The sequence below is a fragment of the Neodiprion pinetum genome, chromosome 4 (assembly GCF_021155775.2).
Source record: "Neodiprion pinetum isolate iyNeoPine1 chromosome 4, iyNeoPine1.2, whole genome shotgun sequence".
NCBI lineage: Eukaryota > Metazoa > Arthropoda > Insecta > Hymenoptera > Diprionidae > Neodiprion > Neodiprion pinetum.
In genome coordinates this window covers 13,172,320-13,192,691 of record NC_060235.2, presented here as the reverse complement: position 1 = coordinate 13,192,691, position 20,372 = coordinate 13,172,320, and the positions used below count along the sequence as shown (strand labels likewise).

Here is a 20,372-nt window from a genome sequence, read left to right as displayed (position 1 = left end):
TTCGGGAGTTAAACGCCAATACAGTAGCATATCGTTATCCGCTACCGTTGATTCAAGATCAATTAGATCGACTGTGCGGTGCGTACTATTTCTCGTCATTAGATATGACGGCAGGCTTTCATCAGATACCTGTAAAAGAAAATTCAATAGAAAAGCTTGCTTTTATTACACCGGACGGATAGTTTGAATATCTAACAATGCCATTCGGGCTAATGAATGCACCTGCCGTATATCAGAGAGCAATCAATAACGCTTTGGGTGAATTGAGATATTCTTTTGCGATTGTTTATTTGGATGATGTTCTTATACCCGGTAGAACTGCACAGGAAGCTTTGGATAGGTTGGCAGTCGTGATGACAAAACTTGCGGAGAAAGGATTTTCATTCAATTTAAAAAAATGTAAATTTTTGAAAACAAAAATTGATTATCTGGGGTACACTGTGTCACATGGAGAGTTGAGGCCCAACCTTCGAAAAATCGAAGCCCTGGTGCAATCACCTATTCCTAGGACACGGACCCAGGTAAGGCAATTGTTAGGGTTAGCATCCTATTTTCGTAGATTTATACCGAGATTTTCACAAGTGGCTGCTCCTTTATACAAACTTACAGCAGGTAGTTCCAAAACGATTACATGGACAGACAAACACACTGACGCCAGGGCCAAGCTTGTCAGTTATTTAACATCAGAACCGTTACTGAGAATTTTCGACCCTAATCTTCCAATCGAACTACATACCGATGCTAGTGCTCTCGGGTATGGTGCCGTATTGTTACAATGTGTTGAAAAAGAAAAACATCCCGTCGCTTATTATAGCAAACGTACCATAGACGCTGAAACTCGTTACCATTCTTACGAACTTGAGACTCTTGCAGTTGTTAACGCAATAAAACATTTTAGACAATATTTAGTAGGACGTAAATTTTTAGTTGTGACTGACTGTAATTCGCTTAAAGCCGCAAGCCTTAAAAAAGATCTTACTCCACGAGTTTATCGCTGGTGGGCATATTTGCAGTCATTTGAATACGAAATAGAATATCGCGCGGGTGAACGAATGAAGCATGCGGACTTTTTGTCAAGAAATCCAGTTACAAAAAAAAAGTGTACTCAAAATAGTTAAGAAAGATTTGAATAAAATAATTGAATTAGCTGATGACTGGTTGATGGTAGCTCAGCAGAAAGATGACGAAATAAAAACTTTGTACCGTGAGGTAATAGAAGGATCAGAGAGAGCAAAAACATATTCAATTAGAGACAAAATTTTGATGCGGACGATAAACAGAAAATCGAAACAGATAACGTTACCTGTAGTGCCGAGACTGATGGTGTGGTCACTGATACATCACGTACATGAGAATATCTGCCATTTGGGCCGGGAAAAAACTTTAGATAAGTTGTACGAGCTGTATTGGTTTCCTCAAATGTCAAAGCGTGTTAAGAGATTCGTTGAAAATTGTATTTTGTGCCAAACTTGTGAATCAGTGTCAAGACCGACACAAGCTCAGCTGCATCCTATAGAAGAACAAGATATTCCGTGGTATACGATCCACATAGATATATCCGGAAAATTATCAGGTCCTTCTGACAAGAAAGAGTATGTTTTTGTAATTATAGATGGATTTACGAAATTTGTAACGCTAAATTTGATAAGTTGTTTGGATACAGAAACAGCAATCAATCAGTTGGAAAAACATTCGTTTATTTTTGGAGCTCCGAGACGAATCATTTGTGACCAAGGTTCAGGATTTACAAATGCACGGTTTACGAAATACTGCGATGAAAAGAATATTCTGGTTCACCTCATAGCTTCAGGAACGCCTAGAGCTAACGGTCAAGTTGAAAGAGTTATGTCAACCATCAGGAATATGTTATCAGTATGCAAAGCTCAGGGGAAACAATGGCAGTCCGAGTTAGGTAAAGTACAGCTTGCAATAAATTCAACTGTTCAGAAAACGTTAGGAAAAAGTGCCGCTGAAATTTTGTTTGGCACAAAAATAAATTCAATAGATATAGGACGTGTGAAGCATAGGTGTGTAAAGACTGACAATGTAAATTTAACACAGCTCAGGTCAGAGGCTACAAGTAGCATTACAGCAAAAGCCATAAAAGACAAAGAACGGTTTGATAAAAAGAATAAGCCAGTTAAACCATTTAAAATTGGGGATTTTGTTATGGTTAGAAACAACGATAGAATTAAGACAAAGTTAGATGCAAAATATCGCGGTCCTTTGGAAGTTGTCATGGAGCTTCCGAATGATATGTATTTAGTTAAAAAAATGGGCTCTTCTGGATTAAGAGGTCGTAATAGCGTTAAGGTGTCTCACGATAAACTGATCGCAGCTCCTGGATATGGCGCGAGTCAGGACAGCTGTGCCGCAGAAAGTGAAGAAGGTAAGAACAAAGTTCCGAAGTGACTTGTTTGTTTTAAAGAGAAAAAAAAAAAATGTTGTAGTGCACAAAGTCATGAGTGCAAACATGTTTTGCTGAGATGAACCATGAACCCTTGTGGGTTAATGCAATCGGTTGTTGAAAACAAATGTAGCGATAATTTGCAGAAACATGATTCTGGTTGAGCCGGATTTGGAAGTAGAAATCCGAAGAGAGCAGGGGACTCTGTTAATTGGTTTAGCCGGATTTACTTAAAGAAATCCGAAGAGAACATGAAACTCTGTTGGCTATCGCTGTTTCATTTCGAGAGTGCGACTTTGGCTTTCAAGGCTCGCTGGACTTGATCACCCAGAATCCTTGAACCCAAAGCCTTGATGTAACTTGAGAATGATTCGGCAAGTCACAATAGTTAGAACATGTACGGATGCGTAAGGCATGCCTGCAGAGCTATTGTTAATGAAAACAATAGTTAGAACATGTACGGATGCGTAAGGCATGCCTGCAGAGCTATTGTGGATGAAGACAATAGTTAGAACATGTACGGATGCGTGACGCATGCCTGCAGAGCTATTGTGGATGAAGGCAATAGTTAGAACGTGTACGGATGCATAAGGCATGCCTGCAGAGCTATTGGTGCCTTGGATAAGGAATTTGAGAGAAGTCATGAAACAAATAAAGCAAAGCACATGGTTGCACACATGATGTAGAGATAACAAGGGATTTGACTGAGCAAGGATGCCAGGCTTGTATGATCGGGAAAGCCGAACGAGATTTAATGAAGGTTTCTTCGATGTTTTTTGTTTCAGAAATGAATTAGAAGCATGAAAAACTGGCACTCGAGACGCGTGCTAATCAGTATGGCCGTGTCGCATCACCATATTGTGTCTTTGTTATATTTTGATCACCGGTTGTATGACGTTGATGGAACTTGTTTTGGTTGAATTTGTTTTGTTCTTGTTTAACTTGGTTACTTCTTGTGACGGATTTTGAGTCCGCACGAATAATATGGGGGGGGAGACAATTAGAGACGGGGCGGATATGATTGGTAAAACTTGATGTGTATATTTGAGCAAAAGGGGCCGACTTAAACTAAGAAAAATACAAAGGGTTGTAGACTCGAACGGGGGCTGATCACGCCTCAGCCCTTAGCGTTTCTTAATACTAACTTACAGGTACGCGCGCGGGGGGGGGGAGAGTGGGTGAGGTGCCGGGGAATGTGAAGTCGGGAGGGTTGGTATTGCGAGGGGATGGGGTGGTGTAGCGTGACGTGGAGTGTGAGGTAGAAAGGGTCGGTATTGCGAGGGGAGGAGCAGATCGGCTGTAGAATGCAGGCTAACCTGGTGTCGTCGGCGTGTGTGTGTGGGTGTCTCGAGGTGTGGTGGAGTGTGGTTGGGTCTCGTTGGTTCCTGGAGTCGTCGGCGTGTGTGTAGCGGGGTGTGTCGGTGTGAGTGTGGTGGTTTCTCTCGTTCTTTCTTTCTCTCTCTCTTTCGCTCGTAGCCTAGGCTGTTTTTGGTCTCGATTCTGTCACGGCCGTGATCGTACTGACTCTCGCGCTCGGCTCTGCCGAGCGTCGGGGCTTCGGTGATGTTCGGGTCTTTCCCGACGGGACAGGGCTCACCCGTTCGGCTCTTCCCCGCGGGTTTGGGGTTTGTTGTGACTTGCACTCTAGGTGCAACGTCACAACTCTCCCCTCCCCACGCGGGGCGAGGCCTATAGGGTGAGCCGGTTTCGGTGACGCATTTTGTGGTCCTTTCGTCTGTGTATTCTCCTTTTGTTATTTTTGTTGTTTTTGTGTTGTCTGCTCCGATCTGTCGGGGTTAAGGGATGGAGGTTGGGTTGTATTTGCGGGGTGTGTGTTTGGTGTGGGTTGTGGGTCGTCTTATATCTACTTATTCTACTTAGTCTTTTTTTTTTTTTTCTTATATACACTTATTCTATTCTTATATTATTTTGTACTCGAATTTTTGGTTTTGGTACGGTGGTTCTCGTCGGTGTGGGTCTTGGTGAGTTTTTGCGTTGTTCTTTGTACCTCGTGGCTCGTGGTTTCTTCTCCCTTCTCTTCTCTCTTTTTGGGTTGTGTTCTGTTTCTTTGGCCTCCGTCTGTCGTTGTTCGTCCGTCGGTTTGGTGTTGTTAGTGTATTTGGTGTTTTCTGTTTTGTCCCCCTTTTTTTTTTTTTTTTTTTTTTTTTTTTTTTTTTTTTTGTATCGTATTGCGTCCCGTGTTGTGTGTGCGTCGTTGTTCGTCCGTCCGTTTGGTGTTGTCAGTTTGTCTAGTGTTTCCTGTTTTGTTCTTTTTTCTGTTTCCGTATTGATTTTCGTTTTTTGTATCGTTTTGAGTCCCGTGTGGTGTGTGTGGCTGGTTGGGGTGTTTGTGTATGTTCGACTGTGTCCGTGAGTGAGGTGGTGTCGGTGTTACTGTCTGTGTCGTTGTCCGTCGTTTGTGTTTGTAGTGTGCCTGTGTGTGTGGTTTCGATGTGTATGACTGTCTCTGCGGTGGAGGTGGTGGAATCTGTGTCGCTGTCGGTGTCTGGTGTGTTGTGGGGTTGTGTTTTGTGTGGTGCTGTTTGATGTGTGGTGTGTGGTTGGTGTGTTGAGGTGCTGGCTTCTGTTTCGTCAGTGTCTGTGCGTTCGTGTGCGCGTCTAGTCATGTATCTTTCTTTATGTGCTCGTAATTCGTCGTGTAGGGTGCTTGCTGGTACTAAACTTGCGATTATGGCTATTATCTCGGGGGGTGGTCCTGTGTATTGTTTGCATGTTTGTTTTGTCTGTGTCGATTCTGTGTGTCTGTCCATGTTAGCGAATGTCTGTAAGATCCTGTCCTCTGTCTTCTGTGGTGGTCTCGCGAATCTGGTGTGTGTCCATTGGGGGGTCGGTGTGGGGGGTGGTGTGTACCGTGGTGTTGGTGTGGGTGTGGGGCGTGTGGTTGTATGGGGTGTTTGTTTCTTGGTAGGTGGGTGTGTAGTCGTGTGTGTGGCCGTGGTTCGTGTGGTGTGGATAACTGTTGGTGGGTGTGTGATAGTTTGTGGTGGGTGTGGTGTGTCTGTGTTAGTTTGTGTGCATGTTTGTATGTGTTCTGTGTATTTGGTGCCCCGGACCAGCCCGTTGCACTTCGGGCATTGCCTTGGTCCGGAGGGTGTAATTGTGTGTGTGGTCATCGTTGTATGTGTTTGTGAGTGTCTCTGTGCGGTTGTGGGTGCAATGGTTGTTGTGTGTGTTACTGTCGTGGCGGTCTTTGTTACCTGTGTGTGTGTAGTGGGTGTCGGTAGTAGAGTTCGTCGGGTCTCTGTCCGGTGTGTGCCGTCGCGTCCGTATCTGTGTGGGTGTGGGGCCTGTCCTGGTGTTTGTAGTAGTGGTGTTCTCTCTGTGTTTGTTGTTATTGTCGTCGGTCTCGTCAGTCGTAGTGTCATTAGGGCCGGTATTCTTTGTTGTTTATTTTCCATGTTGTGTTTCTGTGGAGTGAATACACATGTTAGTTTATTTTCGGGGTGTGTTATTTGATTATGTATATAATTTTAGGTCTTCTATATGACATTTTCCTATATTTCTACCGCTCTCTGTTGTTAATTCGTATATTGTGGGTGAGATTTTTCTAGTGATTATGTATGGGCCTATGAATTTTTTATTTAACTTAGCTGTCGTTCGTTCTGGTCCGGATGAGAGTGTGTGGTTCTTTTTTAGTACCCTGTCTCCTTCCTTGAATTGAATGTCTCGTCTTCGTAGGTTGTAGTAGTGTGCTTGTTTTTCGTTTGCTTCTATCAAGTGCCTCTGTACTTCGTCTCTAAGTATTTGTAGTCGTCTTAAGTGGTCTGTCCATCTGTCTGTGTCTTGTAATTCTACTTCGTCGTGGTTCTCTAACTGATTTCTTAGACATTGTGTGGGATTTAATTCCCTTCCTAGGTTTAAAAAGGCTGGTGTGTGTTTAGTTGATGTGTGTGTACATGTATTGATTGCGAATTGTAAGTCTTGTAAGTGTATGTCCCATTCTGTGTGGTCGTTGTTTACGTAGGCTTGGATCATTGTTTTAGCGGTTCTGTTGACTCGCTCTACGGGGTTGGCTTGTGCGTGGTATGGGGGGATTGTTGCGTGTCTTATGTTGAATTTTTGTGTTAGTTCGCGTATGAGTTTGTTTATGTATGGTGTGCCGTTGTCTGTCAGTAGTATGCGTGGTGTACCCCATCGTGATATTACGTGTGAGTGGAATGTCTGTTCTACTGTTTTGGCGTTTGCTTTGCGTGTGGGTATGATTTCCACCCATTTAGTGTATAGGTCTTCGAACACTATAATGTATTGGTTTCCCTTTTTTGATCGTGGGAGTGGGCCCATGATGTCGGAGGCTACTACTGTCCATGGTTCTTCAATAATTCTCGTGCCCATTAGTCCTGCTGGTCGCGCTTGTATTGTTTTTGTTCTTTGGCATGTGTCACATTTTTTTATGTAGTTTACTGTGTCTCTGTACATCCCTGGCCAATAATATGTTTTTGCTACTCGTTGGTATGTTTTTTCGATCCCTAAGTGTCCTGCTTGTGTTACGTCGTGGTTTTCGTGTAGTATGTGTGTTATTTTGTCTTTGGGTATGACTAGTTTCCATGGGTTTGTGTCTGGTAGGAGGTTTGAGTGTAGGGGGTTCGGGCGGTGGAAGTATAGTTGATTGTTTCTGATTCGCCACGACTCGTTTTTCTCTGGGCGTGTTTGTACTTGTGTTTTTTTGTATGTGTACCACTTGTCTGTCGTGTCTACTATTGTGTCTATGTGTTCTTCGTCTTCGTGTCGTCTTGAAAGTGCGTCTGGCACGTCGTGCATTGTACCTTTTCTGTATGTAATGTCAAAGTCGTATTCTAATAGTTCTAGTGCCCATCGTGCAAGTCGGCCTGTGGGGTTTTTTAATTGTCTAAGCCACTTTAGTGCGTGGTGATCTGTAATGACTTTGAAGTGGTAACCTTCCACGTAGGGTCTGAATTTTTTGATGGACCAGAGTACCGCCAAACACTCTCTCTCAGTTGTTGAGTATTTACGTTCTGCCTCGCTTAGCGCACGGCTAGCGTAGGCTATGACATGCTCTTCGTCATCGAGAGATTGTGTTAGTACGGCACCTATCCCTGTTCCGCTAGCGTCTGTTTGTAGTGTGAATGTTTGTGTGTAGTCTGGGCATGCGAGTGTGGGTGGTGATGTCAGTGCGTGTTTGATTGTGTTCATTGCGTTTTCTTGTTCTTCCCCCCAGTGCCATTTCTGGTCTTTTTTCAGTAGTCGTGTTAGTGGTTCTGTAATGTGTGCGAAGTTAGGTATGAAGCGTCTGTACCATGATGCCATGCCAATTAGTCTCCGTAATTGTTTTATTGTTTTTGGGCTTGGGTAATTTTCTATGGGTTGTGTTTTGTCGGGGTCTATGTGTAGTCCGTGTCTGTCTACTATGTATCCGAGATATTTTACTTGTGCGCATCCGAACTCGCACTTCTCTGGGTTTATTGTCAGTCCTGCGTCTGTAATTCTTTTTAGTATTTGCTCTAGTCTTTGTAAGTGTTCGTCGAATGTTTGTGTTACTATTATGATGTCGTCTAGGTATGCGAATGCATATGGTTCGCATTCTGGGCCTATGAGTCTGTCTAGTAGTCTTTGGAATGTCGCTGGTGCGCCTGTCAGTCCGTATGGCATTCTTTTAAATTGAAATAAGCCCATTCCCGGGACTGTAAAGGCTGTTATGTGTTTGCTGTCTTTGTCGAGTGGTATTTGGAAGTATGCTTGGCTTAAGTCGATTTTTGATATGTACTGTGCTGTCCGTAGTTTGTCTAATATTGCTGTCATGTATGGTAGTGGGTATGCGTCTTTTTTTGATACTGAGTTAACCTTCCTAAAGTCTAGGCAGAAGCGATATGTGTTATTTGGTTTTCTTATCATGACAATTGGGCTCGACCATTCGCTTTCTGATGGTTCTATCACGTCTTCTCTCAGCATTTTGTGTATTTCTGTGTGGATGGCTTCTCTAATTTTTGGTGATACCATATAGTATCTTTGTTTTATGGGTGTGTGTCCTTGTGTGTCTATTTTGTGTTTAATTAGGTGTGTTAGCCCGAGTTGGCCTGGTAGTGTTGAGATTTTCTGCTGTATTGTCGTCTGTAGTTGTGTGTGTTGTGATTGTGTGAGTTCTTGTATTCCTGCGCATATCTGTGGTTCGGTTTCTTTGTCGGTTTGTGTGTCGTCTGTTGTTTGTGCGTTTGTGGGTATGATTTTTTGGTTTGTGATTTGTGTGTTCTGTGGGTTGTCTTTTTGGGGGATGTTTTCCGGTGGTGTCTTTGTGCTGGGTAGTGTTGGTGTTAGTGGTTTTTGTTTCATGGTTGTTTTTTTTTTGTTTTCGTGTCTTTCTGTTGTTTTCGGGTTCGTTTGTTGTTTCGTTGCTTCTAATTTTTCTGCTGCTTTTGCTTGTTTTGTGTGTGTTTGTGTTGATTGGTGTCGTGTTTCTCGTGTTTGATGTGTTTGTATGTATTCTTTGAGTGGTGTTGGTAGTTTTTGTGGTCTAGCTTGCATGTGGTAGTGTGTCTGTGGGTCGTCTATCAGCGACCATGTGTTTTTTCCATAATTTATTAGTATTCCAAATCTTATTAAGTCGCTGTTCCCAATGATACCTTGTGAGCCTAAGTTTGGTATTAATCCGAAATTAATTTTCTTTGTTATGTTGCCGAGGCGTATTGGGAGTGTTACTGCTCCTTCTATCGTCACCTGTGTTCCGTTTCCCATTGTAGCTGTTCTGTCGGGTGTGTTGTTTATTTGTGTGTCTGTGTTGTGTAGTATTTGTATTACTTCTGCGCCTAGGTATGAGTGTGTTGCGCCTGTGTCTATTAGTGCGTTAAATTCGTGACCGTGTATTTCGATTCTGATGTGGAATCTACTTTCCGTTATGTTGTTGTCTGTCGTAGGTGCTACTGTTTCGGGTGTGTTTGTGTTGTTTGTGGGGTTGCCCTCCACCCTTGCTGGGTCAACCCTTACTCGTTTCCCTGGTTCTGTGTTTGTGTGCATTGCCATCTGAAGTGTCCGGGTTGGTTGCAGTTAAAGCATCTGCGTGGTGTTGTGCCTGTGTTTGGATTCGTTTGTGTTTGTTGCTGAGTGTAGTGTGGTGAGTTATACGTGATTGCGGGGTATCGAGTCTGTTGCGTGTTTTGGTTTGTTTGGTTTCGTCGTATGTTGTCTGTGAGTGCCGGTGGTATATTTGGTGTTGGGAGTATTGCTGGGCGGGGTTGTGTTTGTGTGTACTTGTATGGGATGTATTGTGTGTGGTGTGTTTGGTGTGTGTAGGTTTCTCGCGGGTGTGTGTAGTTGTTTAATATTGTTTGTCTCGTGTTTTCCCATTCGATATTTGCTTCCCATTCTTTTGCGGCCATTTCCAGTTGGTCGAAGTTCGCGAAATCGTATGGTTTTATGTATGCCTTGTATTCTATTTTCATGTTTCTGTATGCCAGGTCTAGTTGTGTTCGTGGGTGGTATGGTGGTTTTAGTTGTGATAGTAGTGTTCTAAATTGTATTAGGAATTGTGTGATTTTTTGTGTTGGTCCTTGTACGTAATTTCTGATTTTTTGTTCTAGCCTGTCCCTATGTTGTATGTCTTGAAATGCGTGTGTAATGTCTCTTTCGAATTCTTCCAGTGTTCGCCATTTGCCTCTATTTAATCTGTACCAGTTTTTTGCGTCACCTTCGAGTATTGGGCTGAGGTTGTTGATTAATTGTGTGTCGTGTATTTCATAACCTGTTTGGTAGTCGCGGAGATTTTGTAAAAATTCGTCTATGTCTTCGTTTGTGTTTCCTGAGTATTTTATGTTCCATGTTTGTATTGTTTTCATTGCCATTGCTGGCTGATTCCAGTATGTACTGTTTGGGTTTGATGTGTGGTTTGTGTTTGTGGGGTGTATTGACTGTGTGCTGTATATGTGTGGATCTTCGTATACGTTTCTGTCGCTTGGTGATGCTTCGAGGTCTATTAGGTTTTGCATAAGTCGTGTGTTACGTGTGTTGGTGGCTAAGAATGTGTCTGTTCCTGTGAAGTGTCGGTTCGTTTGATTGGTGGTTACCGTGTTAGTTTGCGTGTGTGTAGGTGTTGGGATTGTATTGTATGTTTGTGTGGGATTTGTTGGTTCTGGGCTTTCTTGGTGTTGAATTTGTGTACTGTGTAAATTGTGTGTATTCTCTATGATAGCTGCATCGATTATATTTATTGTGTTTGGTGAATTTATCGTGCATCGTCTATTTATTTCCTGCCGTTGGGTCGGTGTTTGTTGATCTCGTGTCGCGCGCGGCTCGCTCTGTGTCGAGTTGTTTTGGTTGCGTTCGGGTGTGTGTATGTCCATGTGTTCGCGCGCTAGGCCTTGCGGTTCCCTGTGTCCTTGGTCTGCCATTGTGTGTATCGTGTTTGGTAGTGGTGTGTTCAACTGTCTTTATTTGAATTTTCGTGACTGTGTAATTTTGTTTCGTGAGTCTATGTGTACTTTGTTAGCGTTTATTCCTGTGTTTTGTCTCTTAATTGTTTGGATTTGGGGTAAAAATGTGGGTAATTTACGTTGGGCGCCAATTTGTGACGGATTTTGAGTCCGCACGAATAATATGGGGGGGGAGACAATTAGAGACGGGGCGGATATGATTGGTAAAACTTGATGTGTATATTTGAGCAAAAGGGGCCGACTTAAACTAAGAAAAATACAAAGGGTTGTAGACTCGAACGGGGGCTGATCACGCCTCAGCCCTTAGCGTTTCTTAATACTAACTTACAGGTACGCGCGCGGGGGGGGGGAGAGTGGGTGAGGTGCCGGGGAATGTGAAGTCGGGAGGGTTGGTATTGCGAGGGGATGGGGTGGTGTAGCGTGACGTGGAGTGTGAGGTAGAAAGGGTCGGTATTGCGAGGGGAGGAGCAGATCGGCTGTAGAATGCAGGCTAACCTGGTGTCGTCGGCGTGTGTGTGTGGGTGTCTCGAGGTGTGGTGGAGTGTGGTTGGGTCTCGTTGGTTCCTGGAGTCGTCGGCGTGTGTGTAGCGGGGTGTGTCGGTGTGAGTGTGGTGGTTTCTCTCGTTCTTTCTTTCTCTCTCTCTTTCGCTCGTAGCCTAGGCTGTTTTTGGTCTCGATTCTGTCACGGCCGTGATCGTACTGACTCTCGCGCTCGGCTCTGCCGAGCGTCGGGGCTTCGGTGATGTTCGGGTCTTTCCCGACGGGACAGGGCTCACCCGTTCGGCTCTTCCCCGCGGGTTTGGGGTTTGTTGTGACTTGCACTCTAGGTGCAACGTCACATTCTTTTTAAATAATTTTCAAACGATTTGAATAAAGTTGTGTTGTTCCCTGCCTCTGCGGTTTACAATTAAATAAATTGTGTTAAACTCTTCATTTTACTCTGTATATCTGACATATATACTACTAGTGATACAACATCTAGAGAAACCAAAATGTAATCAGAAGGCAGTTTGAAACCACTGATGGCGGTAAGTAAATACAAACCATCTTTAACATATGAAGCTGGTCACGTCAAACCCAATTTTATCCATGAATTTAAGATTTTGGCTAATTTATTTGGGTGCTTCGAATTTCGACTGGTTCACCGTTTTAATTTAACAACACTTCAATGGTGCGATGGGAAATAAGGAAAAAGTGACAACCAATATAATAAGGCACTGTTTCATGGATTGACGTTTTTTTACTTAGTTTATTAATTGATTATGCAATATAAGGTTAGTTTTCCCAATTCGATATCCGTACTTTCATTATATATCATTAAGACCCGTTCTATTTCTGTTTTGTAGCACGTAATGGGCACGTCCATCCCGTTTCTCTTTTTTCTGTTTTTTTAATGTAAAGCCACTCTACGTATTATGGATAAGACTAAATTGAAATTCGCTCAGGTTAATTTTTTTATCATACATTCTTGCCATCATCAGCAAAATACTTGTACAATTTTGTTTTATGATAGATGTATTAGAAATTCGTCCTGAGGATGACTCCAATCCGGGAGTTGACATCAAATATTTGTTATTAATACAAGACCTACATATCCAAGATCCTTTCATAGCATTCAAACCACGAGGTCAAGATCACTTTCACGAGATATCTTTATAATATAGAGAGATATGTATAATGTAAACTTATCACTAGCGATTCGAGTATGATTTATTGATAGCTTTGTGTTTGTCCAGTTTCGTCCGTTAATTTATCCGATTGCCCTTACTGCCTTTTCGTCGTATATATATGTATATAATTTATTTTCTTGTGTGTCATTTAGTTGGTTATCCGACTGAACATCCAACAAAAACTTAGTTTTTCAAAAAGCTCAGTCCATTTTCAGATATATGTATATTTTGTTATGACACGTGTCACCGGTTCGGTTATCGCCGAGGGAGTGAGAGCTAGCGGGAAATGGTGAGGACGGAACTCATGGGCATAACAACGGAGGTCAAGCCTTTACATTCACTGAGTTAGTCACATTATGTTTTAATTTTAGGCGGACTTATTCGAGTGTTACAGCTTTATGTTTCAGTTTCCATTTTTTTTTTTTTTATGTATTTAGCATGTCTACTTACGGAGATATAAACATTTAAACATCATGTGCGCGTATCGGAAGATCTTCGGCCATTGTGCAATGGTATTTAAATAAAAAGCAAAGGACAAAACTCGCAGTAGCAAAGTCAGAAGGCGCGGCGTCTGGCGCGGCATGTTTCCCGAATGCACTGTATCATGCATCGTATGTTACCTCGTCGCTCACTGACGTATACTCTCTCTTTCGCTCGCTCTGTATGATCTCATCCATGTCAGCGCCAGATCTAGAGGGGAGCAAGCCTCGGCACTTGCCCCGGGTGGCAACTTTATGGGGCGGCAAAAGGGTAGAAAGCAAGCTGGCGAATTGCGAACACATTTGCCCCAGATATTTTACCTGATGACCAAATATTCAAAAAAATTAAAAATACTGACTGCAAATGTTCCTGGACGTTCTTTTGTGAAATTCTTCATCTTCCACCATTCATGTTCGCTGAACAGAAGGCCCGAAAAGTGAAGCTCTAGTATTTCATCTTACAAGAAAACTGCCTGAGGTATCCCCGCCCGAATTCGTCTATTCAATGATATGTTATTTTTCATCGAAATATGAGCGACACGTGTTTCTTTTTATCGGTGAACAAAAATGGTTTAAAGAGATAGATTCAACCCTCAAAGTTGGGCATCCCCAGTGGTAGTTTCAGAGTTTCGCATACTTTGAATTAAGATATTTGAATGGAACCAATTGGAGAATAATTCTTATGGCGAATAATGAAAAATACATTTTGCTCGGTTACGACGGAGTTGAATAGTCGAAAATTATAGGGTTTGAAAGTATAACAGGAAGATAGAATCCTACTCATTTAACTCAACGTAAGAGTCAAATACTATCATAAGATTAGTCATAGTGAAATTGTAGATTCTTGCGTCAACCTTTATACGTATTACACACGCTTATCGTCAATTTTGTATTCTGTATATTTGGTAAGTCGTTCACTGTCTAATCATAAATAATTCTCTTGCTATTCTACCAATATCAAGTGCTATCGTGAATAATCTTCAACAACCAGCGTCGTTACACGTAAGACAAATATCTGAGAGTCGGGTCTAAGCTCTGTCCAATTCTTCTTTCCGTACTCTTGGAAATTTATATTCTACCGCCTCTGGGTCTCAAAATGTAACCCCCCCCCTGTGAGTAGAGTCTGACTGTTATTTATTATTATTATTCATTAGCCGACTGAGCCTAGTCGTTATTTCATTTTGTTAATTTCAATAATTAACTGGCGCCCTTTGAAATAAATTATTCTGAGCCTCGACATCACCTGACCCAGGTCGCGTCGAGTAACAGCGAATCAGAACTAAATGACGATTAAAATAAAATTTCTCAGACAATATTCGATAGTTGAAGCAAAACTAAAGCGAAAAAATCACTTCTGTTTCAATGGTAAGAAATATTTTGTAACTAAAAAACTATTTCTTGGATATCGGTGAAATTGATTGTATTTGAGACAGCAGAAAAAAGTAGAGAATACGTGTTTTTACATTTTTCGAAATAACGTCACTTAGGAGGTGAATTACCCTTATTTACGTGCAGAAAAATTCCGAATTTTGCTTCAATTCGACTTATTTAACATTACGAAGCTCTTTCTAAGAAACAATTTAGAAGCTTCTTCGTTTCAATAAATTTCGGTTGCATTTATAACAGAAACCACCCCCTCAAATTTCCGAACCGTTGCTGGCAGAGTTTTTTCTACGACCGTCATATCTTCTGGAGCTCGATATTTTAGTAGTTTGTGAAGTTACTGGAATCGATTCTGAGCTTAAAATTTTGGAATTTAACTTGGCTAATGCTGTAAATATTGAGGATTTTGGTCATTATTTTTTTCCAAAAGATTGAAAGAAATTGGAAAATTAACATGGACTGGCTTGTATACCATTAAAGAAATAAAAATCTTCTTGTATCGCAGGAGCACCAAAACAATCACATTTTATTTCGACAAAGTTCTAATTTTATCTGTTTGTTGCGACGTATCATGCAAGATATACGATAAAAATAAATCAGTTTTTCTGGTTAACTGGCGCGTAAAAAACATTGAAGCTCAAAAAATTAAAGTAGCTTATCCCCGCCACTCTTGCGACTGTTTAAATTCTCACTAAAAGTTCTGATGGCCGGTTCAATAACTGCAGATACTGTGTACTGCTAACTTTCAATTTATATTCTTAAATTGGCAGTGGTGTGTTTGCAAAAGTTGTTTGGCCTTATATGTCATTAAGAATTTGAAAGTACATCATTGCTTTTCCATAAAAAGGATGAAGATCAATCCTTTGAACGTCATACAGTTACTTGTGACAACATTTCAAGCAATGTATATTGCTCAAACGCCCATAAGTAATGAGGAAAAAACACTTTGAAACTTTATTGTTGATGGAATGGAAGAATACACTGGTGTTGAGATAGAGGAAGAAAGTTCCCTGTACTTTGCAGAACCGTAAAAAAATTTAGAAATGAAAATAGTAGAGCATAAAGAATAGACATTTGCAATTTATGCACCAAAAAACAATTAAAAATGACGAAAGTTTGAGAGAACAAGCTGAACAATTTATACAAGTTGTGAAAAAAAAAATATAATAATATACGTTTTATCGAATGTGTATAATTCAGATCAAAGTGGTTTCCGATTGGAGATGCATTCTGAAAGAACTTGAGCAGTCGAAGGAGAATAAAAGGTGGAATGTCTAGTGCAGTCAGTTACTTCTACTACACACAGTTACACAATTCAGCTAACTATATCAGTTCAAGGAATACTTCTTTCCCCACTTTTTTGGTCTTAAAAGAACCAAGTGGTATGTTCGATCCAATTGTGCAACGGACATTGTTTAGACCAGATAATGTGTACATAGAAGTACTGAAGTCCGGTAAACTTACTTCAGGTATGAACGGGTTATAAATTCCATGATTATTCACTTATGGAAATGAAAAAGTAGTGTGTACAGTAGTATTATATTATTATATTTACAGAACATTTTAAAACTTGATTGCAACAAGTTTTTTTTCCCCAACGTTGGTTCAAAAACTGTACTGTTGATTGATTCATGGAGTGGCCACTGCCCTGCAGCTGTAGGTGAGGCAACGCTTTCAAATAGAGACGTTACATTGAAAATTATCCCTAAAGGAACAACCGCAAAGATTCAACCCCTACGTTTTAGGGTGTGGAAAAATGTCGTCAGACATTTCTCTGACAGTGTTTTATTGATGAATTATGATATAAATTTGCATTCAAGAAATAATATTATAAAATTGAAATCCCTGACTCACAATTAATTATAATCTTCACGATATGTCAACTTTTTTAAATGTTCTTTTTACAGTGAATATTTTGTGCATGAAAGGTACTTTAAATCATGCGGGTGAATGGATAAATGAATGAATGATTTTTAATAATTTATGTTTACAATTTTATTTATACAATTATGCACCCCTAATTTATTTATTTATTTGGTAATAAAACAAATATGTCTTTTTTTTCATTTACACGTACTCATGATTTATAATAAACGACTGGGGGGCCTCGCCCCTGCGTGCTTCGCGCGTCAACCCCATCTCGGCGCTACGCGCCTCGGGCACTCGGCGCTGCGCGCCTCACTATTTCCTCACGCATTGTCTAGTAAACAGGCGAATTCCTTCATGTTGATTTGATGACAGGTCTGCACTTGCTGTCCACTTCAATTCCTTCTGTGCTTACTTTTCTTTTTTTCATCAATCTAAGCTTCCATTCGTTGGTTGAAAATTGGTGTTCCTTCTCTATTGATATCGATCTATCTCCTTGACTTGCTGAATTATTTTTGCTACCGCTCTGCCGGTTATTCTCCAAAATCACCTTCTTTATATTATTTTTTTCTCTATATTTGCGTTGCTGTTCATTCTGAAAAACACCTCTTTTTCTTGTGGTCAACATCGATCCTGTTCGTCCTCTTACCTGGTTATCCGAATATTTGATGGATATTATTCTATGGCTTATTTGGTTCTTCGCACTTACAATTTTATTTTCCTCTTTCTTTTGTGATACTTCCGACCATCCACTATCTTCATCGCCTTGTCTGCTGCTCGAAACTCCTCCTTTCTCCATTGTCATCGTAAATCCTGGCTGTCCTTTTGACTGTTTGGTGATATATTTAGATTTACTATTATTTGATTGTTACTTTTCATACTTATTACTCACTATCTGAATTTTATTTTGGTTCTGCAAGACATCAAAGTGTCCACTGTCTCCGTCGCCGGTGAAGAGTAGCGAGAATTGTGTTTCATTTTGTGATCCGATCCGGTGTGGATGAATTTGTTCTCCGCGATACACGATTAAACATATCTTAAAAATGTCCGCAGCTGCAGCTAATTCTGCTTCTCCCCCGTATATTCCATTTTTATTCATATGTGATTTGTAATCACCAGATGACCTAATCACAGCACCGTTTGACTCATTACCTGTAATAAAACCTGCAAATGTAGACCAATTATCCACTATATTTGAAACGATTTTTAGTCTCACCTCTGCGTGTCGATCTTGAGTGCGGTATACACAATACGCCAACGCGCGAAAAAGACAATTCCCGTCGGGAATCATCTTGATAATTTTCGTTCGCATGTTCATTTTTTGTGTGTCAGAAACAGATACCTATAAAGATATTTGTCAAAGACTGTCATAAACAGCCGATGACAGCTGTCAAAGGGTTTGCTAGATGCTTTTTGTTTTGTTTTCGGGATCTCACCCCACCGCCAACTACTATTGTTATTATAATCTTTTTTATACTATTGTTATTATAGTCTTTTTTACTATTGTTATTATAATCTTTTTCTATCTGTTCATTTGTTTGAAACTTTTTCATTAGAAACCGACGTATTCGTATTAATAAAATAAAATACGTCCCGATTTTCCTTATTCGTTGTATTCATTTCATAAATCTAACAATATCATATTTCTGTAATTTTGTGCCATCTACTATGTGATGATTTCAAAATTGCAAGGTCAGAATGAATAATATCATATGAAACTCGGCTGCACATAATGACTGCATCTATTGGACTGACCGCCCGAAATTTAAATCCAAGTTTAAGGCACGTTCCCAAACAGCAGTCGTGCTCAGCTTACAGAAAGATCCCCTCCCCCTTCCCCCACTCTAGTACCGTGCGTACAATAGGAAATAGGTGAGCAGTAATGCGCTCCCTGGTCCCCTCTGATATGCGTAAAACTAAGAAAATGATTCTACTGCGCTACGTCTCAAAAATGGCAACCGTGCATTCTCAAGAGTGACAGAGACGTCGTTTACGTTGGTTAGAGTTCTCTTTAAACAACCTCTAAAATGGCTCCGAGATTAAGAAACGGAAAATTAGTTAACAGAAAAATTGATGAGAAAATAAATCGGGCCTTGGCAAGTATGCCGGACACAAAGAAGAAGGAAAATCGCGCGACACGTGATGAATTAATTCAATCCGAAATTTCTGATGAGCATAGTATATTCTCTTTGAGAGAGTTGGCTAAAAATCTGAAATGTACTAACTGCTGAAGTCTTTTAGATATGGAAAAATTAGGTGATTTCCAAACAGAAGGGCTTCACTCAAAGTTTCGAATGAAATGTGATAACTCTACGGAATGTAGTTCAGTAAATACAGGAGTGATAAAAAACCAAGCGTCTGACATTAACGCATCTGTGATTCTGGGTAAGTGCTTGAAGTTTATTCAGATTAATGTGTAGACAACTTATTAAAACGAAATCATTAATTCTGTACTCAATTATATCGGGAGTTAATTGTTTTATTGTATGAAATCACTGAAGCCCGCCAAGCTTTATAGGTTATGTTATTTGTTATGTTCCAGGTGCGATACATGCAGGCGTCGGAAATACTAGTCTGAATAAAATTCTCGCATCCGCGAATTTACCTCGTATAAATGTTCATTTATATAGGAAGTATGAGAGCATTATTGGAAAAGCAATAGAAGCCGAAGCCAGGGATAGTTGTAAACGAGCTACGTCAGAAGAGGAAGAATTGGTCATCAACAATGTTAAAAAGTTGTGTAATACACGGTAAGCATTATCATTAGTTTATTGAAAACACATGTAACAACCAATTAATGAATTGAATTGTAAATAATATATACCGAACTTTTTTCTTTCAATATTTTTATATTTCTATTTCTTTTGTATTCCGTTACACATAATCAGGCTATTTATAATTATTATTTCGCAAAATTCTACGATATTGAATTGTACATGCTGTATAATTTGTCCGTAAAGTTTTTTTTCCTCTTACAGGCCTGTGGATATTGTTCGAGATATTTTCCCTCAGTTAGATATTATTAACGTATGTATCTTCAAATACTGTCGATTCGTCATTCGATCAAGCTTTAGGCGAAATAATTGATTTATTTATTATTTATTATTATAGTTTCATTTGATATGGGCTGGTCGAAACGTGGGAATGGGCGTAGCTACGACGGCTTGAATGGCTATAGCACAGTGATTGGTTTTTTGCCTGGAAAAATTTTAGATTACGCCAAAAGAAACAGAAAATGCAAGAAGTGTGATTTGGGATATAAAAAAGATCATGATTGTCGATTGAATTTCTACGGTAGTGCTAAGGCCATGGAATCCAGTGCAGGAGTTCAACTTATCAATCACAGCAGTATTTTGAAAGAAGTTGGGCTGCAAGTGAGCGTAATTATAGGAGATGAGGATAGTTCTATGATCGCTGCTGTACGAGCGTACGAACCGGGTAAAATATTCCATAAACTAGCCGATAAAAATCATCTCACGAAAAAATTTGCTGGTGAACTGTACAAAATGCGTGATACATTCAAAGAATTGAAGAGGAAAGATGTTATTCCTCATATAAAATAATGTTTCACGTACGCTGTATCACTAAATAGGGGTAAACCTCAGAATCTGTCAGATCATTTAAAACAAATACCTGATCATATCTTCGACAGACATGAAAATTGCGGTATTTTGTGCGATGCAAACAAAAAACATACCCTTCACTCATCTGATGAAACTTTGCATCACGAATTGGTGGAATTGTTTAAAAAATATGCATTAAACTCCCATAAATTGTCTATCGCAGCTTCGAGCCAAGGCAATGAGAGCTTCAATAATATAGTGGCAAATGAAGCACCCAAAAATAAATGTTTAAGTACAAGTGCTGCTTGTGATATTAGAGTAGCAGAAGCAGTTTGTGTTAAAAATGACGTTGAAAAAAGTATTTTAAATATAAAACAGGAACTAAATATTCCTAGTGGATCTCGTACTATCAAGTTTGTTAATCGAGGTTATTGGAAGCGAGAAAAAAGATGAAAACTGAGCCAATCAAAGGAAAAAAAATTAAGGCGCATTGAATTAAACAAAAAGAGAGAACTTTTAAGAAAAACTACTGAAAGAGTCGAAGGGATTACTTATCAAAGTAACTGCAGAATTAATGAATTGAAAATTAGCTGGGATAAACGCTC

At 40.3% G+C, this 20,372-nt stretch overlaps 1 protein-coding gene across 1 annotated transcript; it reads right to left on the bottom strand.

Moving 5' to 3' along the window:
• Positions 1 to 4,567: 4,567 nt before the first annotated feature.
• LOC138190827 (mucin-2-like) lies at positions 4,568 to 11,646 on the bottom strand. Its single transcript, XM_069135345.1, has 2 exons — positions 11,302 to 11,646; positions 4,568 to 5,835 (listed from the first exon to the last, which is right to left on the bottom strand). The coding sequence occupies exon 2, from the start codon at positions 5,824 to 5,826 to the stop codon at positions 4,657 to 4,659; it is 1,170 nt and encodes a 389-aa protein (XP_068991446.1). The 5' UTR covers positions 5,827 to 5,835; positions 11,302 to 11,646; the 3' UTR covers positions 4,568 to 4,656.
• Between the last annotated feature and the right edge of the window lie 8,726 nt (positions 11,647 to 20,372).

What these genes read in the sequence shown, in the direction of transcription:
- LOC138190827 (XM_069135345.1), bottom strand. Translation starts at nt 5,826, where the DNA reads ATGGAAAATAAACAACAAAGAATACCGGCCCTAATGACACTACGACTG.